This window comes from Schistocerca gregaria, chromosome 6, assembly GCF_023897955.1.
Source record: "Schistocerca gregaria isolate iqSchGreg1 chromosome 6, iqSchGreg1.2, whole genome shotgun sequence".
NCBI lineage: Eukaryota > Metazoa > Arthropoda > Insecta > Orthoptera > Acrididae > Schistocerca > Schistocerca gregaria.
Genome location: NC_064925.1, coordinates 125,825,330 through 125,851,140, shown reverse-complemented (window position 1 = coordinate 125,851,140; position 25,811 = coordinate 125,825,330). Strand labels below are relative to the sequence as shown.

The 25,811-nt window shown below is 43.0% G+C and overlaps 1 protein-coding gene across 1 annotated transcript in view; it reads left to right on the top strand.

The window, feature by feature from the left end:
* The first annotated feature begins 17,925 nt into the window (after positions 1–17,925).
* Positions 17,926–25,811, top strand: part of LOC126278755 (odorant receptor coreceptor-like) — a 52,284-nt gene continuing 44,398 nt past the window's right edge. The window contains exons 1-2 of the mRNA XM_049979032.1: positions 17,926–18,246; positions 24,551–24,694. Of these exons, the coding sequence (XP_049834989.1) occupies positions 17,926–18,246; positions 24,551–24,694 (465 nt within the window). The remainder of the gene's footprint in view (positions 18,247–24,550; positions 24,695–25,811) is intronic.

Sequence of the window (25,811 nt, the reverse complement as noted above, 5' to 3'; positions counted from 1 at the left end):
GCTGACACATTGTGAAACTGGAGCACATCATGCACAGTGTGGTTTGCTGACCATGACTCATCTGTAAATATGCTGCAATGTCATTCAGTGTCACTCGGCGGTTTTCCTTCACTATGGCTTCAACTGCTGCAATGTTCTGTGGAGTCAAAACTCGTAGTGCCTGACCTAGACGAGGAGCATCTTCCACTGAAGTCACACCATTTGCGAACTTCCTACTCCATTCGTAGACTTTCTGCTGTGACAAACATGCATCACCGTACTGAACCTTCGTTCGTCGATAAATTTCAATAGGTTTCACACTTTCGCTACGCAAAAACCGAATAACAGAACGCTGTTCTTCCCTGGTGCAAGTCGCAAGTGGGGAGGCCATCTTTATACTGATACTGCGACGGTATGTGTGTATCTGCATTATGCTGCCACCTACAGGCCATTCTGCACTCTGTTTGTAGCACGCTTACCAACTTACAGGATAACGGCGCAAAATTTCGATTTGTTCAAAAATGGTTCCAATGGCTCTGAGCACTATGGGACAACTTTTAAGGTCATCAGTCCTAGAACTTAGAACTACTTAAACCTAACTAACCTGAGGACATCACACACACCCATGCCCGAGGCAGGATTTGAACCTGCGACCGTAGTGGTCGCGCGGTTCCAGACTGTAGCGCCTAGAACCGCTTGGCCACCCAGCACGGCTTCGATTTGTTATTACAGATTTAGAGTTTTCATTTGACTCACCCTCGTAACAGCAATGCCTTAACACAATGCCGACTGTTAATCTGAATGTTAAGTTGAGTGGAAAGTTATTTACTGTGTTGCGAGAAGTTGGATGTGCTCTGCCTCCTGCGATTCTTTATCGTGCGCGTGATCTTAAAAAAGACAGTAGGGAATATTTACGTCATAGCACGGAAGAGTGAGAAAATGGGCGTAAGAGAACTGCAACTGTGGTATGAGCACTGCTTTTGGCCAATGGTTACTCACAATAACTTGCTTTTGCTGGATTCCTGGTCTGCACATTGACATCTTATTGATTTAGGAGAACCTGTGCCTCCTCAAAAGTGTATAGCGTTGCAGTTCATACCAATTGGAACTAATGAACAAATTCAGCCTCTGTATGCCTGCTTTTTCCGGGGCCATAAAACATGTTACCACTCTAGCTGTAGCTACGTCTTAAAGGATAGCCAGTTTAACCATAAGCTCCATGACAGACTGTTTCCCATAAGGTAGCATGCCAGCACAAGGGGTTCGCCTTCCATCTTTGTGCAGACGGTGACACGCCATTTTTTCATTCGTTGTTCAAGGTACAAGTTAATGGCTTGTTCTGAACATTTCTTGGAAATCGACGATGTCAGTTTTGTCAAGTTTCGTACATAAATCCCATAGATGGTTAATCTCTGCGCCTCCCGAACACTCATTTTCTGTTAGCCTCCTGATGCACATGGTGAATCTATAGCAGGTAATGCTTTCTCCTGTCGTGATTGTAGGTGCAACCTCGCACTCAAGCGGCTATTTCTAAGATAATTTCTATGTTTGGTTTATGTCTCACGATGAGGTATCAGACTTTTTACTGCGACTGTTCACGTTATAAAATATGGTAGTTTTTCGGGTTTAATCGGTTTTGAGTTTTCTTGTAAAATTTCTCTGTGAGATGAGCTTAATCGGAGCAATAATTCAAATATGAATCGCTTCTTAAAATATCGTTTCCAGTAACGATTGAATTTAAACAATGTTTCCTATCTAACAGCACGACACTGTCTTTAGTAGTATACAACTTGTATCTGCTCAACTTACACGAAAGGTGGTAGATATCGAAGTGATGTAAGAAAACTTCGTAATGTATGTGATTCGTTAGAATCAGCGATGGTTTCATAAATATCCTTATCTGTATATAAAAGAACTTCCTAAAAATAAGTTATGGTATATTACTTTATTTATGACATCATTAGGTTTTCTAATGATTCCCAGCGGTCTTTCTACAGACAAGCAATGAATGTCTGCAGATTCGGTCTCTTCCCCCACGGCGACTGTATATATCGTCATTTATTTGTGCAAAGTGAACTACTTCACCGATCGGAAATGTTTTGTTAATATTAATATTCTTTCTGTCTGCCCATGTACGGTCAAAACAAAACAGCCCTGAAAATTACTTTCGCCATTCGCTAACTACGAAAATTAAGCAGCAGAGAGATCACCCAATGACGAGTATTTACTGCATCTCTAACGAACGGTATTCAGTTCATTAAGAAGTGTAACTCATTTCGAGCCAGATACACAAATTTTCCGATCAGTCTCTTATCATTCGAAATTACCCATACGGCTCTCGTGTAAGAGCTGAAAATAAAACGGAATAACGAGCAGCACAATACGACAGTCAAGAACGACACATTTTGTTTCCCACATAAATAAATTACGTGCTTTTCGTAGCAGTCAGATTCTGCAGCAAAACTCCACATTTTGACAGTTGTAAGTTTGTTACGAGACAGTGCCCACAGTAAATGAAAACTGTATGAGACTCGGGCTAAACTAGGCACCAGCACTAAATTAGGGAGAAAATCTGTCCTCAGGATATTAATATTTTGGGCGCTAGGCAGTTAACCGATTCATTCAGTCTGTCGTTGACATCTGGACAAGAAGAAGATCTGGCAAACAACACAGTAGTCTGGAAACGTTTATAACAAGCGTCAGTTAATAATTGATCCCCACTTCATCATAAGTCTCTGCTTGTCGGCTCTCAACGAAGCGTGGTACTTAGAAAGTTCTCCACATGCACAGCTGTAATTGATGTCAAGCTGCAGGCAGAAGACACAGAATCGTCCAGAGCGGCACTTAATAATCCGAGAACACCATCAGCACACAAAAGCATTCGTTCGCAGGCAGCGTTGAACATACGTCTGTCGTCTGCTGACGTGAACATTGGTCGGTGCCCCTCTGTCAGCGAAGGTCATCACTCCGAGAACGCAATAGAAATCAGGTATGAGGGTCTGTCATTAGATGAGGTGAAAGAGTGAGTAGGTTTTTAACAAATAAAAAGAAACAGATTCATAGTCTCGTTAATGAATTAGATCAATCCCTCGTAATTTTTTTTTTTTAGTACGTAATTTCACCGAACGTTTGATTTGTGCAGCTTTTCAGATACTTAATATGTGCTTTTCTTTCTGTACAAAAATATATCAACATCTAACATGTGATGATTGTATATCGAATAGCCTCAAAATGTAATACATGGTATTTCTATGACTGTGTCATGCACTTTTTATTATTCTGGTTGTGTTTTCATGAAAATTTATTAGCAACTTACTTTGTCCTTTATTTAACAATGTGGCAGTCATAGCATACAAGGGGAAATAGAAGTCCGTCGGCTAACCTCCAGATGTATGGACCAAAACAAGAAAAACACGTATGGTAATGATGGGCTGTAAAACGCTTTCCTTAATTAGCAACTTGTTCATCTTCACTACTGTGAGACGCAACCCTCCTTACTGAAAGCTTCTTGCTTTCCATATTTTGACATGTGACTGTATGGGCCAAAACAAGAAAAATATGTCCAGTAAACATGGGCTCCAAAGTGCATATTCTGTGAACTCCGAGCACTTGTTCATCTTCGCTACTGTGAAACGTACTACTTTTACTGAACAAGTCCTCATAGCTCTAAACGCATGAATTTTGGAGCACGTATTTACTGGACATCTTCCTTCTCTTGTTTTGGTCCAGGCTATCTCGATCCAAAATAGGGAATGCATAGAGACTGCGACAGAAGAAATTTGTTTCAGAGAATCGAAGATTAACATGTACTCAAAGATTTTAAGGTGTGAATTTTACAACCCATGTTTGCTAGGCTATTTTACTTATTTTTTTTTTCCACGCCACCACCTACGACTGAACTTCTGGTTCACTCTGTATAGTGATTCAATGTTCTGTTTTGACAGTGAGCGAGTTTAAGACTCCACGCTGAACACGGCGTCGGTAATCAGCATTCGAAACTGATTGCTGTGCAACTGCTATCTGTACGAAGAAACCAGTTATCACCGTGAAAAAATTTCGACAGTGACTTTAATAAAAAGCAACATAATAATTTAGCTATCAGGGGTTTGTCCAGTTCTCATTAACTCAAGTCCTAAGGTATCCTAAGGAAGACTAACAAAGGTGATCTAACGTTACAAAAGGAAAGACTAACTATGTGGTGCCAATTGATACATGCATTGTCATTCTGATTAATTTATTATTTGAATATAGTCATCCTCTGTCATTCAAAGGAATATTGTGTCATATGAACAGTTATAATTTAATAACTGGTCTTTTAATCTTTTATAATTTCATTTTCTTATTTGTAGAACTGCAGATGACTGATGTTCACAGTCAAAACCTGTCACATTATGACTAAAAACGAAGACTGTCTATCGAATGAATGAAGGAATTTAAAAGATACCTTGTCTATGACAGGATCTCTCCAGAGTCAATTATGTCGTGTATTTGTGTTTTTTACAGTTCTGCCTGAAATATGTCTACATAACAGACAGCGTCATAAGTCGTTGAACTAATTACTTTTATCTGTTTTGTCTGAGACTAGTTTCATTCATCACACCAACAACTTTATAATGTCTTTTACTGCACACTGCAGAGACACATCCGCATCTACACTAATACTGTGCAGGCCACTGTGAAATACCGGACACTGCGTACGTCCAATCATTCTAGTTATTAGGATTTCCTCCAGCTCCATTCGCGAGTGGAGCGCTTGTAGGATGTCATTTTAAATTCCTCCGTATGCTTTGTAATTAATGTAATCATGTCTACACGTTCCTTATAGGATGGATTTGTAGGTGGCGGCTGTTTATTCCTAGATTTCTCACTTAACAAGTATCTTAAAACTTTATAAGTAGATCGTTGCGGGACAGTTGAAGACTATCCCCAAGTTCGAATTTATCAGTATATCCGTGAAACTTTCCCAGGGGTCAAAAACACATTTGACCACTGGTGCTGCCCTTCTTTGTAGACGCATTGCATTTCCTACCAATTAACCGTTGTGCCACCTGCTTCACATACAACTGAGCATGTGTGATGATTCCTCTTCGTATCTTCACAAACTGATTTGGCCATAGGACAGCAAGGATCCTGAAGTTTTTTTTTTTTTTAGTAGCTATGCCAAACTACGACCCATTGTTTTAAAAGTGGTCAGTATTAATCGTATTATGATGAAGTTTACAGGACACAACAGTAAGCAGAAGATAAGAATCGATCATCAAAAAAGTATTCCATAATATTGTCCAAAACAGACTGACAATGCTCAGATAATTTGCCAATCCATGATGTAGAAACCTACTTGTGCGAAGTTAAATGTGTTGTCAAGACACGTTCGAAGCGCATTTTCGCCAGGAAAGGAATTTTCTTGGGGGATATTCTATAAATAGTGGGCAAAGGAACAACTGAGGGCACAAAATCAGAAGAATAATTATCCGACGGATAACTTCCCTGGATAGTTTTGTTTGTGAAAAGACCAGAACGCATTATCAGGCAATAACAACATGTGATGCAGTTTTTTTCCTAACTGTGACGGAATGATGTCTTAGATGTCGGCAACAAACGCAGCTGTGATGGACACGCCAACGGGGGGAGAGTTAATATTGCACAACATCCTTTTCGTGCCACCAGATGCAAAATATTATCTGGTCCCATTGCCCTTTGCTCGAGGAGATATTTTTCGTTATGGAACAGTCAATTTTTTCTTAAGAAGTTAATGTAAATGCATCATAACTCGTAACCAGTAATATTACTGCTGCGGAATGCTCAACGAGCGAACTGATGACGTTAAAAAAATGCAGTAATAGTCTACACTTATTTTTATCGCTCCGAACTAGAGCATGCGTCATTACTACATCCAACTTCTGGGTGTTGGCTATTCAATGCAAATGTCGCACGAAAGTTAAATGGTCACAGTTCAACATATATGTAAATTATCTAAACTTCCTAAAATGTGGAAAATCATTCATGCCAGAATGAACTTTCTTGAATAAGAAAATCCTTATCTGACGTGATTTGTCCCACAGCACTCGCCCAACACATGACACAATCGTTTCAAAATCACTCCACTGCCTTCCCCGCTCTATTAAACCCAAAGCGAACAATACGTCGCAAATAACAGATCATTTCCATTTGCGAATCTATTTCATAACGCTTAAACAACAATCATAAGATCGAACTACGCAAAACCCAATGCATTACTGCAAGGCAAATACTAGAGCTCTAAATTAGAAAATGACCATTTACAAATACACGTTGTTCAACTGTTCTTATCTTGACGCCGCCGTGAGATCTTTCGCGAAAGGTTTTGGCGTTAGCGGCAAGTTAGATAGTGAAGCAATTATCTTTGAGGTTCTATTATCAGAATCACAGAATGAGTGTATCTGAAGTCACAACTTTATGTGTACACTGCACGACGCTTTCCACTACACTAAGAGAAGTTCCAGCACTGTATCAGCTTTAGCGATGGACAGTACCTTCATCCAGACACTTCCGCATCTTACAGTGTTACCAGATTGTGCAGATGAGCAGACAGTGTTCTGAGGCGCGGCCAATTTTTCCGCTGACAAGTGTTCATTTGAGATCTACAAAAAGGCGTCAGAAAACTGTAATGATATTACTGCACACATCTTCTCTCTTTTCGCTACTCCTGACGTTACAGCACACCAACATCGCCTGTACGTGTCCTCCGTTAAACTGGAATTTGAGAACCATTCGTATGGGGGAAGTTCCCGTTTCGAAAGGACGCCACAACTACTTATAGTAGCTCTATAAACCAGTTTTCCGTCAAGAAGTATGAAATAGAACGTGTGATGATTCAAGTATCTACATCTATATCTACATCCACACTCCGCAAGCCACCTGACTGCGTGTGGCGGAGGGTACCTTGAGTACCTCTATCAAGATTCCAGTCTTGTGCTTTCCTCGCGTCAGTTGTAGCGGTTACAACCTTAACTTCTGTTTCCATGCCAAGGAAGATATAGAATTACTCAAAGTGGTAGACAAGTCAGTCAGATGGCAGTACTCAATACTGCCGCGACAGAAGGCATCAGAAACCAATGCGAGAATTAACTACGTTGATTGGCAGACAGCCAGAGAAGAACGGAAAGGATTTGACAGGAAACCTGTGGCTACAGGCAGTTATTATGTCTCTACTTCTTTACATCGATTACCGTTCATCCGATTATAACAAACATAGCATAAAACCTTTCTGGAACAACTGTTTTATACAGTTCTGAAAAAATCAATCAAAATTTGTATACAGGTTGTAGCCGTCACCCACCTGCTACGTCTTTTAGCGTCGGGTAACTAGGCACAAACCGCCAGCCACATACCGAAGCAGTCCAGACCGTGCATGGATATCAACATGATGTTAGCACTTTTAGGGCAATGTAATTAATTAGGAATCTGATAAAAGTACACAGGGGATACTTGTCTAATTAAAACAGTCGAATGTTAGTAGGATACAATCTTCTATAATTTAGAAACAAATAGCTGAGAGGAGCCTTGAATCTCCACGAAAACTACTGCCATATAGAGATAGCAATGAGTGAATGCAGGAATCAACATACGTAACTATCCAGATAACTGAAACGATTCCAGGTGTTTAAAGTACGAGAATCCTAACATATTACAGAAAGAGTTCAAAATATGAGGTAGCGATCGAGCCGACGAAGAAGGGACGCTTGCAATGACGACTTGCCACTAGGCAAAGTGTCTCTTCTCACGGCAAGAACGTGACATATTCACTCTCGCCTATTGTAAATGGTGACGCCTATACGACATTCCTACCTACTGCTCCAGGTAATGAGCAGCGAGAGCCGAGGCTGTTGCACATGCGCTCTGAAGTTTTGTGGCTTCCCAAAGTCTCACCTCAAGAAACAGGGCTAGAGCCAACTGCTGGGAGAGGCAATGGTCGGCGTCCGCTGGAATGCGTAGAACAGACACCATTTTTCGTCGGCAGCTACTTCCACTCCTGTCTTCACTCCAACCGTTGGAACAAACTCGTTTTTGTAGCGCTGCGCCTCCACTAAGAAGAAGATGATCCTTTTAAATTTTGTCTGAGTTTAACGTGTGTCGCCATCCTGAACGGTATATAAGGCCATTGATGATATAGAAGTTACTACGAGAAGTACAGTCGGAGCGCAAGGGCCATCCGTGTTCTCCGGATATGTTCTGAGCTTTGCAGTTACGAACAGTGATGCAGCTTCTCATGCTAACGGTTGCATCACTGCTGCAATTGTGTGGTATCCTCGTGGTACAGTGAAAGCCGTTGCCGGTCTGGAGAGTGTTAATAGCAGGTCGTTCCAAGGCGTGGCAGGCAGCGAAAGGCGTCCCCGGAAGCTGACCAGAAAGCCTCCCCGGTGCGTCTGACAAACCGGTTTCAGGCACTGTCTCTGGCTGAGCCAGATGCAGCTGCCTGCCCTGTTTCAGAGGATCATTCTCAGCCTTCAAGGTCCGGGCAATCGCAGAGGTTGGGCTTACTGGTAGTTGGGAGCTCCAATGTTAGGCGCGTAATGGGGCCCCTTAGGGATATGGCGGCTAAGGAGGGGAAGAAATCCAGTGTGCACTCCGTGTGCATTCCGGGAGGAGTCATTCCTGATGTCGAAAGGGTCCTTCCGGATGCCATGAAGAGCACAGGGTGCAGCCAGCTGCAGGTGGTGGCACATGTCGGCACTAATGACGTGTGTCGCTTTGGATCTGAGGAAATTCTCTCTGGATTCCAGCGGCTATCTGATTTGGTGAAGGCTGCCGGTCTTGCTTACGAGATGAAGGCAGAGCTCACCATCTGCAGCATCGTTGACAGAACCGACTGCGGACCTTTGGTGCAGAGCCGGGTGGAGGGTCTGAATCAGAGGCTCAGACGGTTTTGCGACCGTATTGGCTGCAGATTCCTTGACTTGCGCCATAGGGTGGTGGGGTTTCGGGTTCCGCTGAATAGGTCAGGAGTTCACTACACTCAGCTGGCGGCTACACGGGTAGCGGAGGCTGTGTGGCGTGGACTGGGCGGTTTTTTAGGTTAGAAGGCCTCGGGAAAGTGCGGGATGGGCTGCAATGTCAAAGGGTGCTTGGCAATTACAGGACGTGCTTGGATCAAGGAACAGTCGGAATTATAGTTGTAAATTGTTGTAGTTGCGCTGGAAAAGTCCCTGAGCTTCAAGCGCTAATAGAAAGCACAGAAGCTGATATCGTTATAGGTACAGAAAGCTGGCTAAAGCCTGAAATAAGTTCTGCAGAAATTTTTACGAAGTCTCAGACGGTGTTCAGGAAAGATAGATTAGGCAGAATTGGTGGTGGAGTGTTGGTGTCTGTCAGTAGTGGTTTATCTTGTAGTGAAGTCGAAGTAGATACTCTGTGCGAATTGGTGTGGGTGGAGGTTATACTTAACAGCCGAATTAAGTTAATAATTGGCTCCTTCTACCGACCCCCAGACTCCGATGATACAGTTGCGGAACAGTTCAGAGAAAGTTTGAGTCTCGTAACAAATAAATACCCCACTCATACGGTTATAGTTGGTGGGGACTTCAACCTACCCTCGGTATGTTGGCAAAAATACTTGTTCAAAACCGGTGGTAGGCACAAAACGTCTTCCGAGATTGTCCTAAATGCATTCTCCGAAAATTATTTAGAGCAGTTAGTCCACGAACCCACGCGAATTGTAAATGGTTGCGAAAACACACTTGACCTCTTGGCCACAAACAATCCAGAGCTGATAGAGAGCATCATGACTGATACAGGGATTAGTGATCACAAGGTCATTGTAGCTAGGCTCAATACCATTTCTTCCAAATCCATCAGAAACAAACGCAAAATAATTTTATTTAAAAAAGCGGATAAAGTACCACTAGAAGCCTTCCTAAAAGACAATTTCCATTCCTTCCGAACTGACTATGCGAATGTAGACGAGATGTGGCTCAAATTCAAAGATATAGTAGCAACAGCAATTGAGATATTCATACCTCATAAATTGGTAAGAGATGGAACGGATCCCCCGTGGTACACAAAAAAGGTCCGAACGCTGTTGCAGAGGCAACGGAAAAAGCATGCGAAGTTCAGAAGAACGCGAAATCCTGAAGATGGGCTAAAATTTACAGACGCGCGAAATTTGGCACGTACTTCGATGCGAGATGCCTTTAATAGGTTCCACAACGAAACATTGTCTCGAAATTTGGTAGAAAATCGGAAGAAATTCTGGTCGTATGTAAAGTACACAAGCGGCAAGAAGCAGTCAATACCTTCGCTGCGCAGTGCCGATGGTACTGTTATCGACGACTGCGCCGCTAAAGCGGAGTTATTGAACGCAGTTTTCCGAAATTCCTTCACCAGGGAAGACGAATGGAATATTCCAGAATTTGAAACACGAACATCTGCTAGCATGAGTTTCTTAGAAGTAGATACCTTAGGGGTTGCGAAGCAACTCAAATCGCTTGATACGGGCAAGTCTTCAGGTCCAGATTGTATACCGATTAGGTTCCTTTCAGATTACGCTGATACTATAGCTCCCTACTTAGCACTCATATACAACCGCTCGCTCACCGATAGATCTGTACCTACAGATTGGAAAATTGCGCAGGTCGCACCAGTGTTCAAGAAGGGTAGTAGGAGTAATCCATTTAACTACAGACCTATATCATTGACGTCGGTTTGCAGTAGGGTTTTGGAGCATATACTGTATTCAAACATTATGAATCACCTCGAAGGGAACGATCTATTGACACGTAATCAGCATGGCTTCAGAAAACATCGCTCTTGTGCAACGCAGCTAGCTCTTTATTCGCACGAAGTAATGGCCGCTATCGACAGGGGATCTCAAGTTGATTCCGTATTTCTAGATTTCCGGAAAGCTTTTGACACCGTTCCTCACAAGCGACTTCTAATCAAGCTGCGGAGCTATGGGGTATCGTCTCAGTTGTGCGACTGGATTCGTGATTTCCTGTCAGGAAGGTCGCAGTTCGTAGTAATAGACGGCAAATCATCGAGTAAAACTGAAGTGATATCAGGTGTTCCCCAGGGAAGCGTCCTGGGACCTCTACTGTTCCTGATCTATATAAATGACCTGGGTGACAATCTGAGCAGTTCTCTTAGACTGTTCGCAGATGATGCTGTAATTTACCGTCTAGTAAGGTCATCCGAAGACCAGTATCAGCTGCAAAGCGATTTAGAAAAGATTGCTGTATGGTGTGTCAGGTGGCAGTTGACGCTAAATAACGAAAAGTGTGAGATGATCCACATGAGTTCCAAAAGAAATCCGTTGGAATTCGATTACTCGATAAATAGTACAATTCTCAAGGCTGTCAATTCAACTAAGTACTTGGGTGTTAAAATTACAAACAACTTCAGTTGGAAGGACCACATAGATAATATTGTCGGGAAGGCGAGCCAAAGGTTGCGTTTCATTGGCAGGACACTTAGAAGATGCAACAAGTCCACTAAAGAGACAGCTTACACTACACTCGTTCGTCCTCTGTTAGAATATTGCTGCGCGGTGTGGGATCCTTACCAGGTGGGATTGACGGAGGACATCGAGAGGGTGCAAAGAAGGGCAGCTCGTTTTGTATTATCGCGTTATAGGGGAGAGAGTGTGGCAGATATGATACACGAGTTGGGATGGAAGTCATTACAGCATAGACGTTTTTCGTCGCGGCGAGAGCTTTTTACGAAATTTCAGTCACCAACTTTCTCTTCCGAATGCGAAAATATTTTGTTGAGCCCAACCTACATAGGTAGGAATGATCATCAAAATAAAATAAGAGAAATCAGAGCTCGAACAGAAAGGTTTAGGTGTTCGTTTTTCCCGCTCGCTGTTCGGGAGTGGAATAGTAGAGAGATAGTATGATTGTGGTTCGATGAACCCTCTGCCAAGCACTTAAATGTGAATTGCAGAGTAGTCATGTAGATGTAGATGTAGACGTGATTGCTTACAGAGCGCGGGACGAGAACGCCTAAATCCTCCTATAGCGTGCCATTCCGTTCGCCGTACATTGCTTTTGCGCGCGCAGATACACGAAATGAAATCCTCTCACAATGATCACAACCGAATTTACATTCGGCCAAGCTGTTCTTCAGTCTATCAGAAATATATCTGTCTTTTTCTCTCTGAATTTATAGTCGGGGGTAAATTTGTATTTAGTGTTCGGGAATTACATATTAAAATTGATAACATGATAACAATTCGCCAGTGTGTTATTCGTTAAAAACATGTCCGGAATCCACATTCATTTTTAATTACCTGAGGTTTCATCCTTCGCTAATGTCTTGTCACTAATCCACATGCATGATGAGTATTTCCAGAGGCTGTGCCGTTATGTTATTCTCGAATCATACTTTCCATTAAAGAGATTTATCCGATTTCACAATTACGTATTTTGAGTGAATGAAGATAAAAAATGGGAGTCAATTTTTAATCAGTAGTTCTGCGTTTAGGCTGTGTCGCAATACTAAAAGTCAAAGTTTGGGCAAGGAAATACTCCATTGCTCATATGACGCGTTTCTGAATTTATCTATTATCTTATACCTACAAAAAATCAAACGCAAAAATGTTTTGTAAAAGCACAATAATGGCTAGCTATAGCAATCCACTTTGACTGAAAACACCTTGCACAAACTGTAACGTACCTACCCAGGAGCAATTGCTGCAAGTAGATACAGCGTTTACAGTTGTGTGAGAAACGAACATTCGCAGACTACTGATATAGTTCTGCAGAGTGCACACCAAGGCGATATTTTTGCCAATAGGCGGCAATACACAATGTATAGTGGCGCCAGCACGCACAGTTACCTTATATTTATTACACTGCGTGTCTTGTGGCTCTAAAATTAGTTACTATAAAAGAAACATTACCGTTATAAAAATGGTAGTGAATTTACGGCGATAAAAAGTTACACAAAATATTTGCTAAATGCGTATTAAGTATTAAGTGGCGCCACACCTCATCATAAAGCTAAGAGCACAACGGCTGTACGATATGACAGGCGACTTAAAATGAAAATATATAACAGCAATAAAAACATATGCCACAAAATTAAATACAGGGAGTAAGACAGCGGAAGGAGAATACAGTTATTTCATTAAAACTAGTGCAGTCCGTCTGTCAGACTCAAATCTGGTTTCAGAGGGTAGCGAATATAGCGTTTACATCAAAGAGGAGAACAATTATCTGGTAAAGAGCACGACCAGTCTGTTATGAAACATCGGAGGTATTATAATATAAACACAAATAAGCCGTGGGAGATTATACTTCATGTCCATATAACGAAAAAAAGGAGGTCACGACGTTGGGATTACAAATTTTCTTTAGACCTTTTACGCCTTTAGTAAGCCATTAAAACAACGTGACATGCACGTAGTAAGGTGCTCTACTCGGGCAATTCCGAGCAAATTGAAAAAAAAAAAAGTTTCGCATCTATTATGTGACTTATGTATCTCTGCATAAGACCAAAAACGTCCGTTCGTAGTGGTTAAGTAATTAGCGTTCTAGTACCGTAAAACGAACGTGTATGAGGTGACGATTCGATTCTTGCTCAAACTGAACTTTTAATCTATCGTTGTTTTCGTCACTGGTCATATAGCGCTTACATCCAAGTTATCGGAAGAAAGAGAAATTTTTAAAAATATCAAAGAGGTGTGTTTTCCCTCAGAAACTGTGATCATTCCCTGTAAATGCGGGTAGATTGCCTTCTTTCGATGTGGTAATGCAGTTTCAATCTATGTTCTCCATGTATGAACGACAAACACAATCCTGCATCCGACGAGTAATTATACGTTACTCTTTGTGATCTGGCACAATGTGAGTTACTATATTACCGAATAACGTCATTTACATTATTATTTGTCGAGGTTCGACCTGGGCTTCCCAACCTGTCCCTCGTACTTGAAAATGTAATTAAAAATTGTAAATAGTCAAAAATGGTTCAAATGGCTCTGCGCACTATGGGGCTTAAGTTCCCTAGACATAGAACTACTTAAGCCTAACTAACCTAAGGACATCATACACATCCATGCCCGAGGCTGGATTCGAACCTGCGACCGTAGCAACAGCGCTGTTTCGGACTGAAGCGCCTAGAACCGTTCGGTCAGGGCGGCGGGCGTAAGTAGTAAAATAGCATATGAAATTCACTACAACTTCATGAAAAATCACGTGCGAGTTTTAATCATATTATCTCTCAAATGTCATAAATTGCAAAATATAGATCACAAGGTAAGCGGAATTCGAGCCGTTTCCTCGTCCTGCTAACCACAAGCCCATTCTGACTTCTTGCGATTAGTATCTTGGCACAGGTACATCACGTATATAATAGACGAATAAAACTTCCTTTGCGATTTCCTCGGAAAGTAGTACACCTTACTACTTTTACGTTATGAAGTTTTAATGGCCTACTAAAGGTCTACAGAATTTGATGTAAGTCCGTGATCACAATTTCGTGACCTCTCCTTGTAAGAAATATTGTTTGGTTCAATGTAATTTCAAAAGAAAAAATCGTAACGTCTTGTGATGCTTTACAAAAGCGTACATCTCAAACCACATGAGACACAGACAGTAGTAATTTGAGAGTCAAGGAATAGGGGAAAGAGAGAGAGAGAGAGAGAGAGAGAGAGAGAGAGAGAGAGAGAGAGAGAGGGAGAGTGAAGCGACAGTGATGGGACAATGAGTTTGCTTCCTGGAGGCACGTTATTTTATAACTGGACTTTGAGCCAGATCCGTACTTCAATCCCAATGTATGTTGTCACTTTGTGGCACACATGTTCGCTACGTGTTCTCCACGTCGGGTGCTTGGGTTTTTAAATTTCTGACTACATGATGCGTTTTTCTTCTCTGACCTCAGCCTCAAAACATTACGATACCACCGTTTCTGCGAGACTGTAGCCGCGGAAACCAGCCACTGGGTACGTGAACGAAACAGCCCTGCAACGGGCTGCGCCAAGCACCCTGCCAGAGGGCATCAAGGCCACCCGGTCAGTCGGCGCTTAAGACGGAACTAGCTGCTACGCTGCGCTGGGAAGGCACTTCAAAGCCGAGAACACACAGGATGTAATTAGCCGTTGGCACTTTGCCACTGCACAGCAACGAGACGTTCGATAAGTCGCGCCGACATTGCGTGTGCCACGCAAAAACTGATTCTGGTGAATGGCGAGATACTTCAATGGCGGACATATCCGAAAGAACAGATACCATCTTCATATACATTCATATCTTGTGACTGTGTTGGGCAGGGGAAATGTGACAATTCAATCTCGTGGTCACAAAACCAGTCCTGGACGATGTGAGCTCTGTGAAGAAGAGACCTGTCATCTTCCAGCATCACCGTTTGAGAAATCCTTGGTAGTAGTAATACGACCTCCCAGAGTAATAGTGGTCTCACATTTCCTGTTTACAGGTATTTGCATCACTGCTGAGTGCTTTTGGAATTCTAGCTTATCGAATTCCCTCCGTCTTGTTTTGTTGCGGACAGGGATCGCGAGTGGGAGTCATTGAGTTCTGCAGCGACTTTTGCAGCTTGCATTCAGTGACCGTCCGTAACGGTCACTCAACGCGCATTTTCATCCGCGTTGTGACTTAGCGGACTGGGTTTTTTGTTTTCCGTGTATGCGGTATGTACACTGAAGCACCAAGGAAATTGGTAAAGACATCCTTATTCAAATACAGAGATACGTAAACAGGCAGCAAACGGCGCTGCGGTCTGCAACGGTTATACAAGACCAGTGTCTGGCGCAGTTGTTAGATCGGTTACTGCTACTACAATGGCAGGCTACCAAGATTTAAATGAGTTTGAACATGGTGTTATTATCGGCGAGCGAGCTATGGGACATAGCATCTCCGAGGTAGGGATAAGTTGGGTATTTTCCCGTACAACCACTTCACGAGTGTACAGTAAATATCAGGAATCCGATAAAACATCAAATCTCCGACATCTCTGAGGCCGGAAAAAGATTCTGCAAGAATGACGACTGAAGAGAATCGTTCAACGTGATAGAAGTGCAAAATCCTTCCGCAAATTGCTACAGATTTCAATGCTTGTCCACCAACAAGTGTCAGAGTGCGAACCGTTCAACGAAACATCATCAATAAGGGCTTCCGGAGCTGAAGGCTCACTCGTGTACACTTGTTGACTGCACGACATAAAGCTTTACGCTTCGCCTGGACCCGTCAAAACCGACATTGGACTGTTGATCACTAGAAACATGTTGGCTAATCGGAAGAGTCTCGTTTCAAATTCTATCGAGCGGATGGACGAGTACCGTATGGAGACAGCCTCATGAATCCATGGACCCTGCATGTCAGCAGAAGCTGTTAAAGTTTGTGAAGGGTTTGTAACGGTGTGGGGTGTGCGCAGTTGGAGTGATATGGGCCACCTGATACATCTAGATACGACCTTGACAGCTGGCACGTACTGAAGGATCCTGTCTGATCACCTGCATCCATTCATGTCCATTGTGCATTCCAACGGACTTGGGCAATTCCAGCAGGACAATGCAACACCCCAGGATTCCAGGATTGATACAGAGTGGCTCCAGCAAAACTCTTCTGAGTTTAAATTCCGCTGTCCACCAAAGCGTACAGACATGAACATTATTGGGCGTATCAGGGATGCCTTGCAACCTGCTGTTCAGAAGAGATCCCCACCCCCTCGTACTGTTATATATTTACGGACAGCTATGCATGATTCATGGTGTCAATTCCCTCCAGCACTACTTCAGACATTAGTCGAGTCCACGCCACGTCGTACTGTGGCACTTCTGCGTGCTCGCGGGGGTCCTACAGCATATTAGGCAAGTGTACCAGCTTCTTTGGCTCTTCAGTGTATATAAATATCTTCAATATTTCGCAGCCCTGTCAGCAACTGTATAAATATTAATTTTAATTTTAATAATCAATATCCTCAGTTGCACCGTTTCCCTAGAATTTACCTAGGTTTCAGTCGGGATAACCCAACCTTCTTCAGAATAACAGTAATCACCGTTTGTCCATAGTGGACATCTTCAAGCTAAAACTACAAATCCATAAATTATCGTCAGAGTGTAAAATTTATCTGGAACTGCCTCGGCACTGCTTCGCGACTGCGATGCGGCAGCCACGAGTGGTGTAGTTCCAGTGCACATATAATGCAGTAATCACATTTCTACAACGTGTGACACCTGCAGCGTATTGAGGACATTTTACAGCTACTGTTAACTGTTAAATTCAACGGCGTAGCCTGTAGTCTTGTCTATAATCAGCATTTAAATTCCAGAATGCATACCTCGCGGTGTTTCCACATTTTTATCCCACCTCTGTACGCGAACATGTTGTGCTTCGATCACTTTTTTTAAGTTGAAAAGCTTGTGCAACTCATAATTTATAACTGGTATGTTGCTAACAAGTAATAAATAAAATTTCATTTTATTGTTTATCTATGTGTTAATAATAGGACATTTGGATATCTATGGTAAGATCATTTGGGGCCACACTGTTGAGGTCATCGGACCCTAAGCTTACACACTACTTAATGCAACTTCAACTAACTTACGCTAAGGACAACACACACATCCACATCATTTCCGAGGGAATACTCGAACCTCCGACAGGACGCCTCAGACCGCGCGGCTACCCCACGCAGCCTCTTAATAATACATATTAACACTAGTCTACAGTAATAACATACATCTGATTAAACAACTAGTTTTAATGTTAAAGTATTCAAAATACGTAAAACACTACACCGGGTGTACAGAACTCCACACACCACTAGTGTAAGAATACTAGACCCACCACTGCTGGGTTAAATGTGTTATACTTCGGAAACTATTCCAAATAGGGAATATGTCCATATAAAGGTTTTTGCTTCAAATGATCATTCCTGTGTAACACCTGAATATTGACCATTCCTGCTGGGACACCCAGTAGATGCTCCTTGTACCGTAGTAGGCTAGAAATGGGATTTGCTCTTGAGTTTGCTGGCAGAATGTATCCCCAGAAGGATGACCGCGCCCGCCGACTTGTTCCGCAGATGGAGGCGGAGGCGAAGTCGCTGTTGGGCTCCAGCGGGGTGGCGCTGCAGCAGCTGGGGGTGTGGCGGCCCCCCGCCTCCGGGCCGGCCGGCCCCCGGCTGCTGAGTGCGCTCTTCATCATCGCCACCAACGCGCTGGTGTCCGCCGCCAGCGCCGTCCAGCTCGTCATCGACACCCCGACGGACCCCGAGACGCTGCGCGACGTCTTCTTCCAGACCACTTGCGGCTGCGCCTGGGCCCTCAGGGTGAGTCTCCTCGACTCGACAGCGTAAATTCACGCTTCCCAGTAACTTTATGAAATCAGCCTGTTTGTATCATCATCTTCCTAATAGTGGGTCTCACTTTTATCTACGACTGGCTTAGCACCCACTTCTCCACTCGTGTAGACTGTATGGTCTGCACCGTTTATTTTATTTTGTTAATCAATTTGTAATGTTGTTCACAGTTTGTAACATCTTCTAAGCTTCTGACGTTTAGTGAAGCCATAGAAGCATGCTCTTTTCCAAACGTATTTCTTGTAGCTGGGATTCCAAGGTTTTTGATAATCACACCTTTTTCGTTCTTGTGGAGTTATTTCCATAGAAATTTTCACCCCTAAAACATATTTCTTCATATTTAACCGAGAAGTGAAAAATCAATTTTGATATAATTAGCTTTAATTTTTAAAAATATAACCATACATTTTCACAAAAATTCTCATCTCCTGTTTCACTCTCTAAGGGGTTGAATTTCCAGAAACTCTGAAACACATATTGTTTTATTTCTAACGGAGACCCGGCCGCAGTGGCTGAGCGGTTCTAGGCGCTTCAGTCCGGAAACGCGCTGCTGCTGCGGTCACATGTTCGAATCCTGCCTCAGGCATGGATGTGTGTGACGTACTTAGGTTAGTTAGGTTTAAGTAGTTCTAAGTTCTAGGCGACTGATGACCTCAGATGTTAAATCCCATAGTGGTTAGAGCCATATGCACCATTTTTTATAACGGAGAAGCCAAATACGAATTTTCATTGATATAGCTTTAACAACAGTAGTTCATTAATAGTGAATTATTTTCGAAAAAGCTTCTCCCATTATTTCAAACCATAGGGGTTAAATTTACCAAAACGCTGAAACGCTTATATCGTTATTTCTGACCGAGTCCTAGCGTCAAAATCTCTTTAATAGCGACGTATTTTCAATAATGTCATCTTGAAACTTTTCAATTTGGTCCGTGTTTGTATAGAAAAACAAAAAATATCGGAAACTGAGTCAGTCTTTATGCGAAACACCTTGTTATTCGTTTAGTTCTTTATTTTCGCAAACTAGTTTCGGCGACAAATATCGCCATCATCAGTGGGCTTTTTAATTTTATTTGTTGTATGTTACTGTATGTTTCTGAGAATTATTGTCGCTGTTTGTGACATATTTTCTGTGAGCTTTTTTTCTGTTGCCGTTTTTACTCCGCGAACATCATGCCATCTGCAGTTTAGTTGGATGGTATGTACCTGATTCTATATACAGAGAAACAAAACTTTCGCACTTTGTTTGTGATCAAGAATATTAGTCCAACAAGATGGCGTAATGTTCTTGATCATAATCAAATTACGAATGGAATGCAGACTCGAAATCAAATTTAAATGCAATCCTCCTTCATAATGTTAATACATATCCATTGGTTCCAGTCTGATACTCAATTTACAAGAAACTAAGCGAGAGTTACTGAGTTGCTTACATTACGATATTTACGACTAGAAATTCTGTGTAGTCTGAAAGTAATGGGGCTACGCAATCAGGTTACAATTAGTATTGCTGCCTTCTGTGAGAGTGGGACAGTTACAACAAGAAAGAAACATAACGTACATACAGAGTGACCTAAGCGAGACGCCTACGTTCCAGGTGGAATGAGTGTGCCGTATGAGCCGTTAGTTAACCATAAAGATGCGTCTCTCCCACCCCAGTGTGTTAACATATGGTTAATGAATGTAACTGTAAAAGCTCTCGACGAAGGAGGGAAACTGTTTCACACCTGAAGACAAAGTTGCCCAATACCACCGGTGCAAAGATTAAAGAGACAGTACTTGTTGACTCCCAAACACTTCTGCTTATGCAAGATAGAGATTTCTCCAACTCTTTAAGAGAGACAGAAAATGATGCCTTCAATGCCTACAAGACAGTGTGTACGCACTTTCTTGGATATCACGAATCTGATGACCATAAAGAGATTGTGAATAACATGATAAGATGTTTACAACGTATGAAGTGTCGTATTTCAGCAAAGTTACATTTCCTTGATTTCCATCTTGCCTTTTTCTCTCAAATTTGGAGGATACAAGTGTACAAGTGATGAGCAGGGAAAACGTTTCCACTAGAAACCTGTAGTTGCCGAATAGCGGTTTGTGAGTCGATGCAATTGCAGCCTGTTGGCAAAACATTGTTGGTCCTGAGTTAGAGACACTGCAGATACCACAATGAAAAAGAAAAGGATAAAAAATGTCCCAAATTTATCTGGGATGAAATATTTGTCTTTCCAAGGTTTTAAAGTAATATATTTTTCATCAATACTAAAACACTGGAGAACGGTATGTGATGGGACACCTTTATTTTCAAATCCTTTTCCCCATAACCAATACAACCGCAAAACCCTGCTATTATCCACAGGGTAGACAAAAAATTAAAATGTCTTGTGCACTGTTACAAGCTCACAGTTAACTTTGAACATATGCACCATCCACTTAAGTGCGTGTCCATGCAGTCAAATTAATTGTGTTTCACCACAAGCCAAAAGAGTGGCGAATAGAGTTCATGGAATGGTTTCTACTGTTCTATATCGGAAACTATTAGCAGAGCTTCTATTGCGCAGAATAATATGTTTGTCACTTCCTTGTGTACTAATCATTCCATCTAGGACCACCTGAATGACCTTTAGAAACAAGTAGTTCGGTAAAGAAAAGAAGGAATTATTTGTCAGTATGTCCAGCCACTGAATAGGACTTGAATATACTGGGGCGTACTGCTAATTTTCTAAAAAAAGCCATCTTTAACAAGAAATATTCATTTTTGGCGAATTTCCTTTCCTCATTGCATTTTGACTATGGTGATTTCCGTTTATTTGTTCCGTGATATCGAACATTTCTTTCCAATTCTGAGTAGCGCTTGTTTTCGATAGACAAGAACTCGGCACATAACTGAATTTTATTGTTTAAAAATACAGTTTTGAGCCAATGGGCATAATATACGAAACGGGACACACGGGGAAACATTTCTAACCCAACTACTGCATTTTTTCCATAGCAGTGCCGCATGTACTAGCAGCTGCACTGTCACAGAGGACGTATTCTGTTTGAACGTTAATCTTGTTTGAGTGTTTCAGCTAACAGTGTAAAGGAATCCATAGTTTTACATACTAAGAGCCAGCATCTAATATACCCTTTCTCTGATAACCACTCTACAGGGTGTTACAAAAAGGTACGGCATAACTTTCAGGAAACATTCCTCACACACAAATAAAGAAAAGATGTTATGTGAACATGTGTCCGGAAACGCTTCATTTTCATGTTAGAGCTCATTTTAGTTTCGTCAGTATGTACTGTACTTACTCGTTTCACCGCCAGTTGGCCCAATTGAAGGAAGGTAATGATGACTTCGGTGCTTGTGTTGACATGCGACTCATTGCTCTACAGTACTAGCATCAAGCACATCAGTACGTAGCATCAAGAGGTTTGTGTTCATCACGAACGTGGTTTTGCAGTCAGTGCAATGTTTACAAATGCGGAGTTGGCAGATGCCCATTTGATGTATGGATTTACACGGGGCAATAGCCATGGCACGGTACGTTAGTATCGAGATAGATTTCCAGAACGAAGGTGTCCCGACAGCAAGATGTTCGAAGCAATTGATCGGCGTCTTAGGGAGCACGGAACATTCCAGCCTATGAGTCGCGACTGGGGAATACCTAGAACGACGAGGAAACCTGCAATGGACGAGGCAATTCTTCGTGCAGTTGACGATAACCCTAATGTCAGCGTCAGAGAAGTTGCTGCTGTACAAGGTAATGTTGACCACGTCACTGTATGGAGAGTGCTACGGGAGAACCAGTTGTTTCCGTACCATGTACACCGTGTGCAGGCACAATCAGCAGCTGATTGGCCTCGGCGGGTACACTTCAGCGAATGGTTCATCCAACAATGTAAATTGTAAATTTTCACAATCAACATGTGTGAGCTGATGAGAATCCACACGCAACTGTGCAATCACGTCATTAACACAGATTTTCTGTGAACGTTTGGAGAGGCATTGTTGGTGACGTCTTGATTGAGCCCCATGTTCTTCCACCTACGCTCTATGGAGCACGTTATCATGTTTTCATACGGGATATTCTACCTGTGCTGCTAGAACATGTGCCTTTACAAGTACGACACAACATGTAGTTCATCCACGACGGAGCTCCTGCACATTTCAGTCGAAGTACGCTTCTCAACAACAGATTCGGTGAGCGATGGATTTGTAGAGGCGGACCAATTCCTTGGCCTCTACGCTCTCCTGACCTGAACCCTCTTCACTTTCATTTATGGGGGCATTTGAAAGCTCTTGTCTACGCAACCCCGGTACCAAACGTAGAGACTCTTCGCGCTCGTATTGTGGACGGCTGTGATACAATACGCCATACTCCAGGGCTACATCAGCGCATCAGGGATTCCATGCGACGGAGGGTGGATGCATGTATCCTCGCTAACGGAGGACATTTTGAACATTTCCTGTAACAAAGTGTTTCCTGAAAGTTTGGCCGTACCTTTTTGTAACACCCTGTATATGGGATTCACTGAGCGCCAGAAAGAAAAATGCCCATCTCCCTTCTCTTGTGCCACAACGGTTTTCATTCTTTTCCGAAGCGCTTTTAGCTTACCCAACACAGCAATTTTACTGTGGTTTGGTCTTCTCTTTGAAATGAGAAAACCAGATTTTTCCGGAAGTCACACAATAACGTCTTCAGGTGATGCCTCTACTCTTCCAATCAAGGATTTTTCGAGCAGTACCAACTTGAGCTCGCTGAGACTCGGCCGAAAGGAATCTACGTTTACAATGTGGCGGATATCACATGCGGAAGACAGGACGACTGGGTTTTAACGTCCCGTCGACGATGAGGTCATTAGAGACCGTGTAGAGCACAAGGATGAAGAAAGAATTTGGCTGAACCATTTCAAAGGAAGTATCCTGGCAACTCTGTTGAGTGGTTTAGGGAAACTGAGGGAAACTGAATCCAGAAGGCCAGATAGGCATCTACTGCGTTCCCAAACACGAGTCGAGTGTAATACGAGGGTTATTCGGAAAGTAAGGAACGATCGGTCGCGAAATGGAAACCACTGAAAATCCGATGAAGTTTTGCACGGGTGTGTTGGGCAGTGTCTGCAGTATGCCGGTCGATAGCGTTACGTCGTTCTTTTGGTTCTGAGCACACAGGGAGCACATAAAAATACCTAGAACACTAGCGTCTCTCACCAAGTACGAGGGCCTGTTGAGAAATTTCTCCTGAAGCTATGCAGCCAACATTACATAACTGTCGTGCCGTTTCTTCTTCAAGACAATTTTCAGCCGCGTTCTGCAGGGGCACTGAAGATGCTCCTGCATCATTTTCATTTGGAAATGTTTGACTACCCACAATACAGCCCGTAATTGTCTCCCTCTGAGTTTCATCTCTGCTCACATGAACTGCTGGCTATGAGGAAAACATTTTGGCACAGACAACGAGCTGTAGGTCAGCTTAGAGTATTGGCGGAAAGCACAGGCGGCGGCCTTCTATAACGATGGTATTGGAAAGTTGGTACAACGTTACGATAAACGTCTAAGTCGAATCGGTGACTATGGAGAAAACTAGCTGGAAGTTGTACATAACTGTTGCAAATAAAACAGTTTTGATTTTCACTGTGGTTTCCATTTCGCGAACTATCGTACATTACTTCCCCAATAGCCCTCGTACTATTGCGATACCTCGTTAGTTGTTCTGTCTGACAAATGGGATCAATCATCTATAGACAGCTTGCAATGTCTCTGCCATTCTTGTCAGACAGAATAAATCACAAACTACAGTAAAAGTTTTTAGTTTAATCGGTTTCAGAACTTTACAACCAGTTTTAAAAACCGCAGTGCTTCAGCTTTGTCTCTAAACCATCCAACGTCCTGCTCGGGAGGTGTGTTTCAACTCTCGAATGATACAGAACTTAAGGATCTATGTGTAGATGTTCCCGAAGTCTGTTTGCTCGACTGCAACTACAGCGTTCCTGAGGATTTTCCTCGGTGAACTGCTCCCTAGCCACCCTACCGAGCCGGCCGGAGTGGCCGTGCGGTTCTAGGCGCTGCAGTCTGGAACCGCGCTGCTGCTGCGGTCGCAGGTTCGAATCCTGCCGCGGGCATGGATGTGTGTGATGTCCTTAGGTTAGTTAGGTTTAATTAGTTCTACGTTCTAGGCGACTGATGACCTCAGAAGTTAAGTCGCATAGTGCTCAGAGCCATATGAACTATTTTGAACCACCGTACCGAATAGTGTTGTGGATCCCCCTGCGCTGTTGCTGTTGGCAGATGGTGCTGTTCATGCAGCAGAGGGCTCGCCTCGGACGCCTGGTAATGACGCTGCTTCACACAAGGAAGCGATACGCGGAGCGAGTCCCAGGGATCAGGAGTAACTACGACCGATCTGCCGCAGTGGTCTTCTTGGCCTGGCAGGTCAGTTATTGACGTGTTCCATGATATTATTATTATTATTATTATTATTATGTAACATAATTCTGCCGTGGTTGTCGATCTCTATGCCAACGGCCTTGCCCAGTTCCCGTCAGATCACCAAAGTTAAGCGCTGGATGGGTGACCATCCGGTCTGCCGAGAGCTGTTGGCAAGCGGGGTGCACTCAGCTCTTGTGAGGCGAACTGAGGAGCTACTTGAATGAGAAGTAGCGGCTCCCGTCTCGGAAACTGGCATAAGGCTGCGAGAGTGGTGTGCTGACCAGATGTCCCTCCACGTCCAAATCCAGAGACGCCTGTTGGCTGAGGATGACACCACGCCCGGGCGGTACCTTTGGGCCTTCATGGCCTATTCGGGACGAGTTTAGCTTTTTAGTCGATCTCTATCCACTCTTTGTAGGTGTCCATTGTATTTATGTTTGTTTGCATCCAGCTTTTATTTCACACTACAAATTTTCAACTCCTTTCGGAAATCTGCATTTCGCATAATACACGTTTATTTTGCTCGGACAATTTCGGTTGAAATGTTATTGTGGGACAGCGTGGAATATTCCCACTTCAGCCCATGTAGAAACATGGAGTTCCGAGCGATGTCGGCAATTACGCAACCTTCGAAATGGCGCTTGTAGCAGAGGTGTGTTAGAAACAGACAATTGCTATCGTATTTCTCCTGAGGGAAAGTCACAGCATCGAACATATTCAGAGGCGCTTACGGAATGTCTACGGAGACGTGGCAATAAACAAAAGCACAGTGAGCCGTTGTGCAAGACATGCGTCATTATTGCAACAAGGTCGCGCTAATCAGTCCCATCTCCGGCGTATCGGCAGTCCACACACACACACACACACACACACACACACACACACACACACACACACACACACACACAGCTTCAATTCCTGCAAAGTTGGTACGTGCGAACACTATCATTCGAGGTGATCGGTGAATCGCAATCAAAAACCTCGCTACACAACTGTGCATCTGTGTTGGCAGTGCTGACACACTCGTCCGCCTGTTGGCGCTCTCAAAGCTGTGTGCCTGCTAGGTTCCTCCCCATCTACCAGAAGACCATAATGCGCTACGTTGGACCATCTGTGCGGC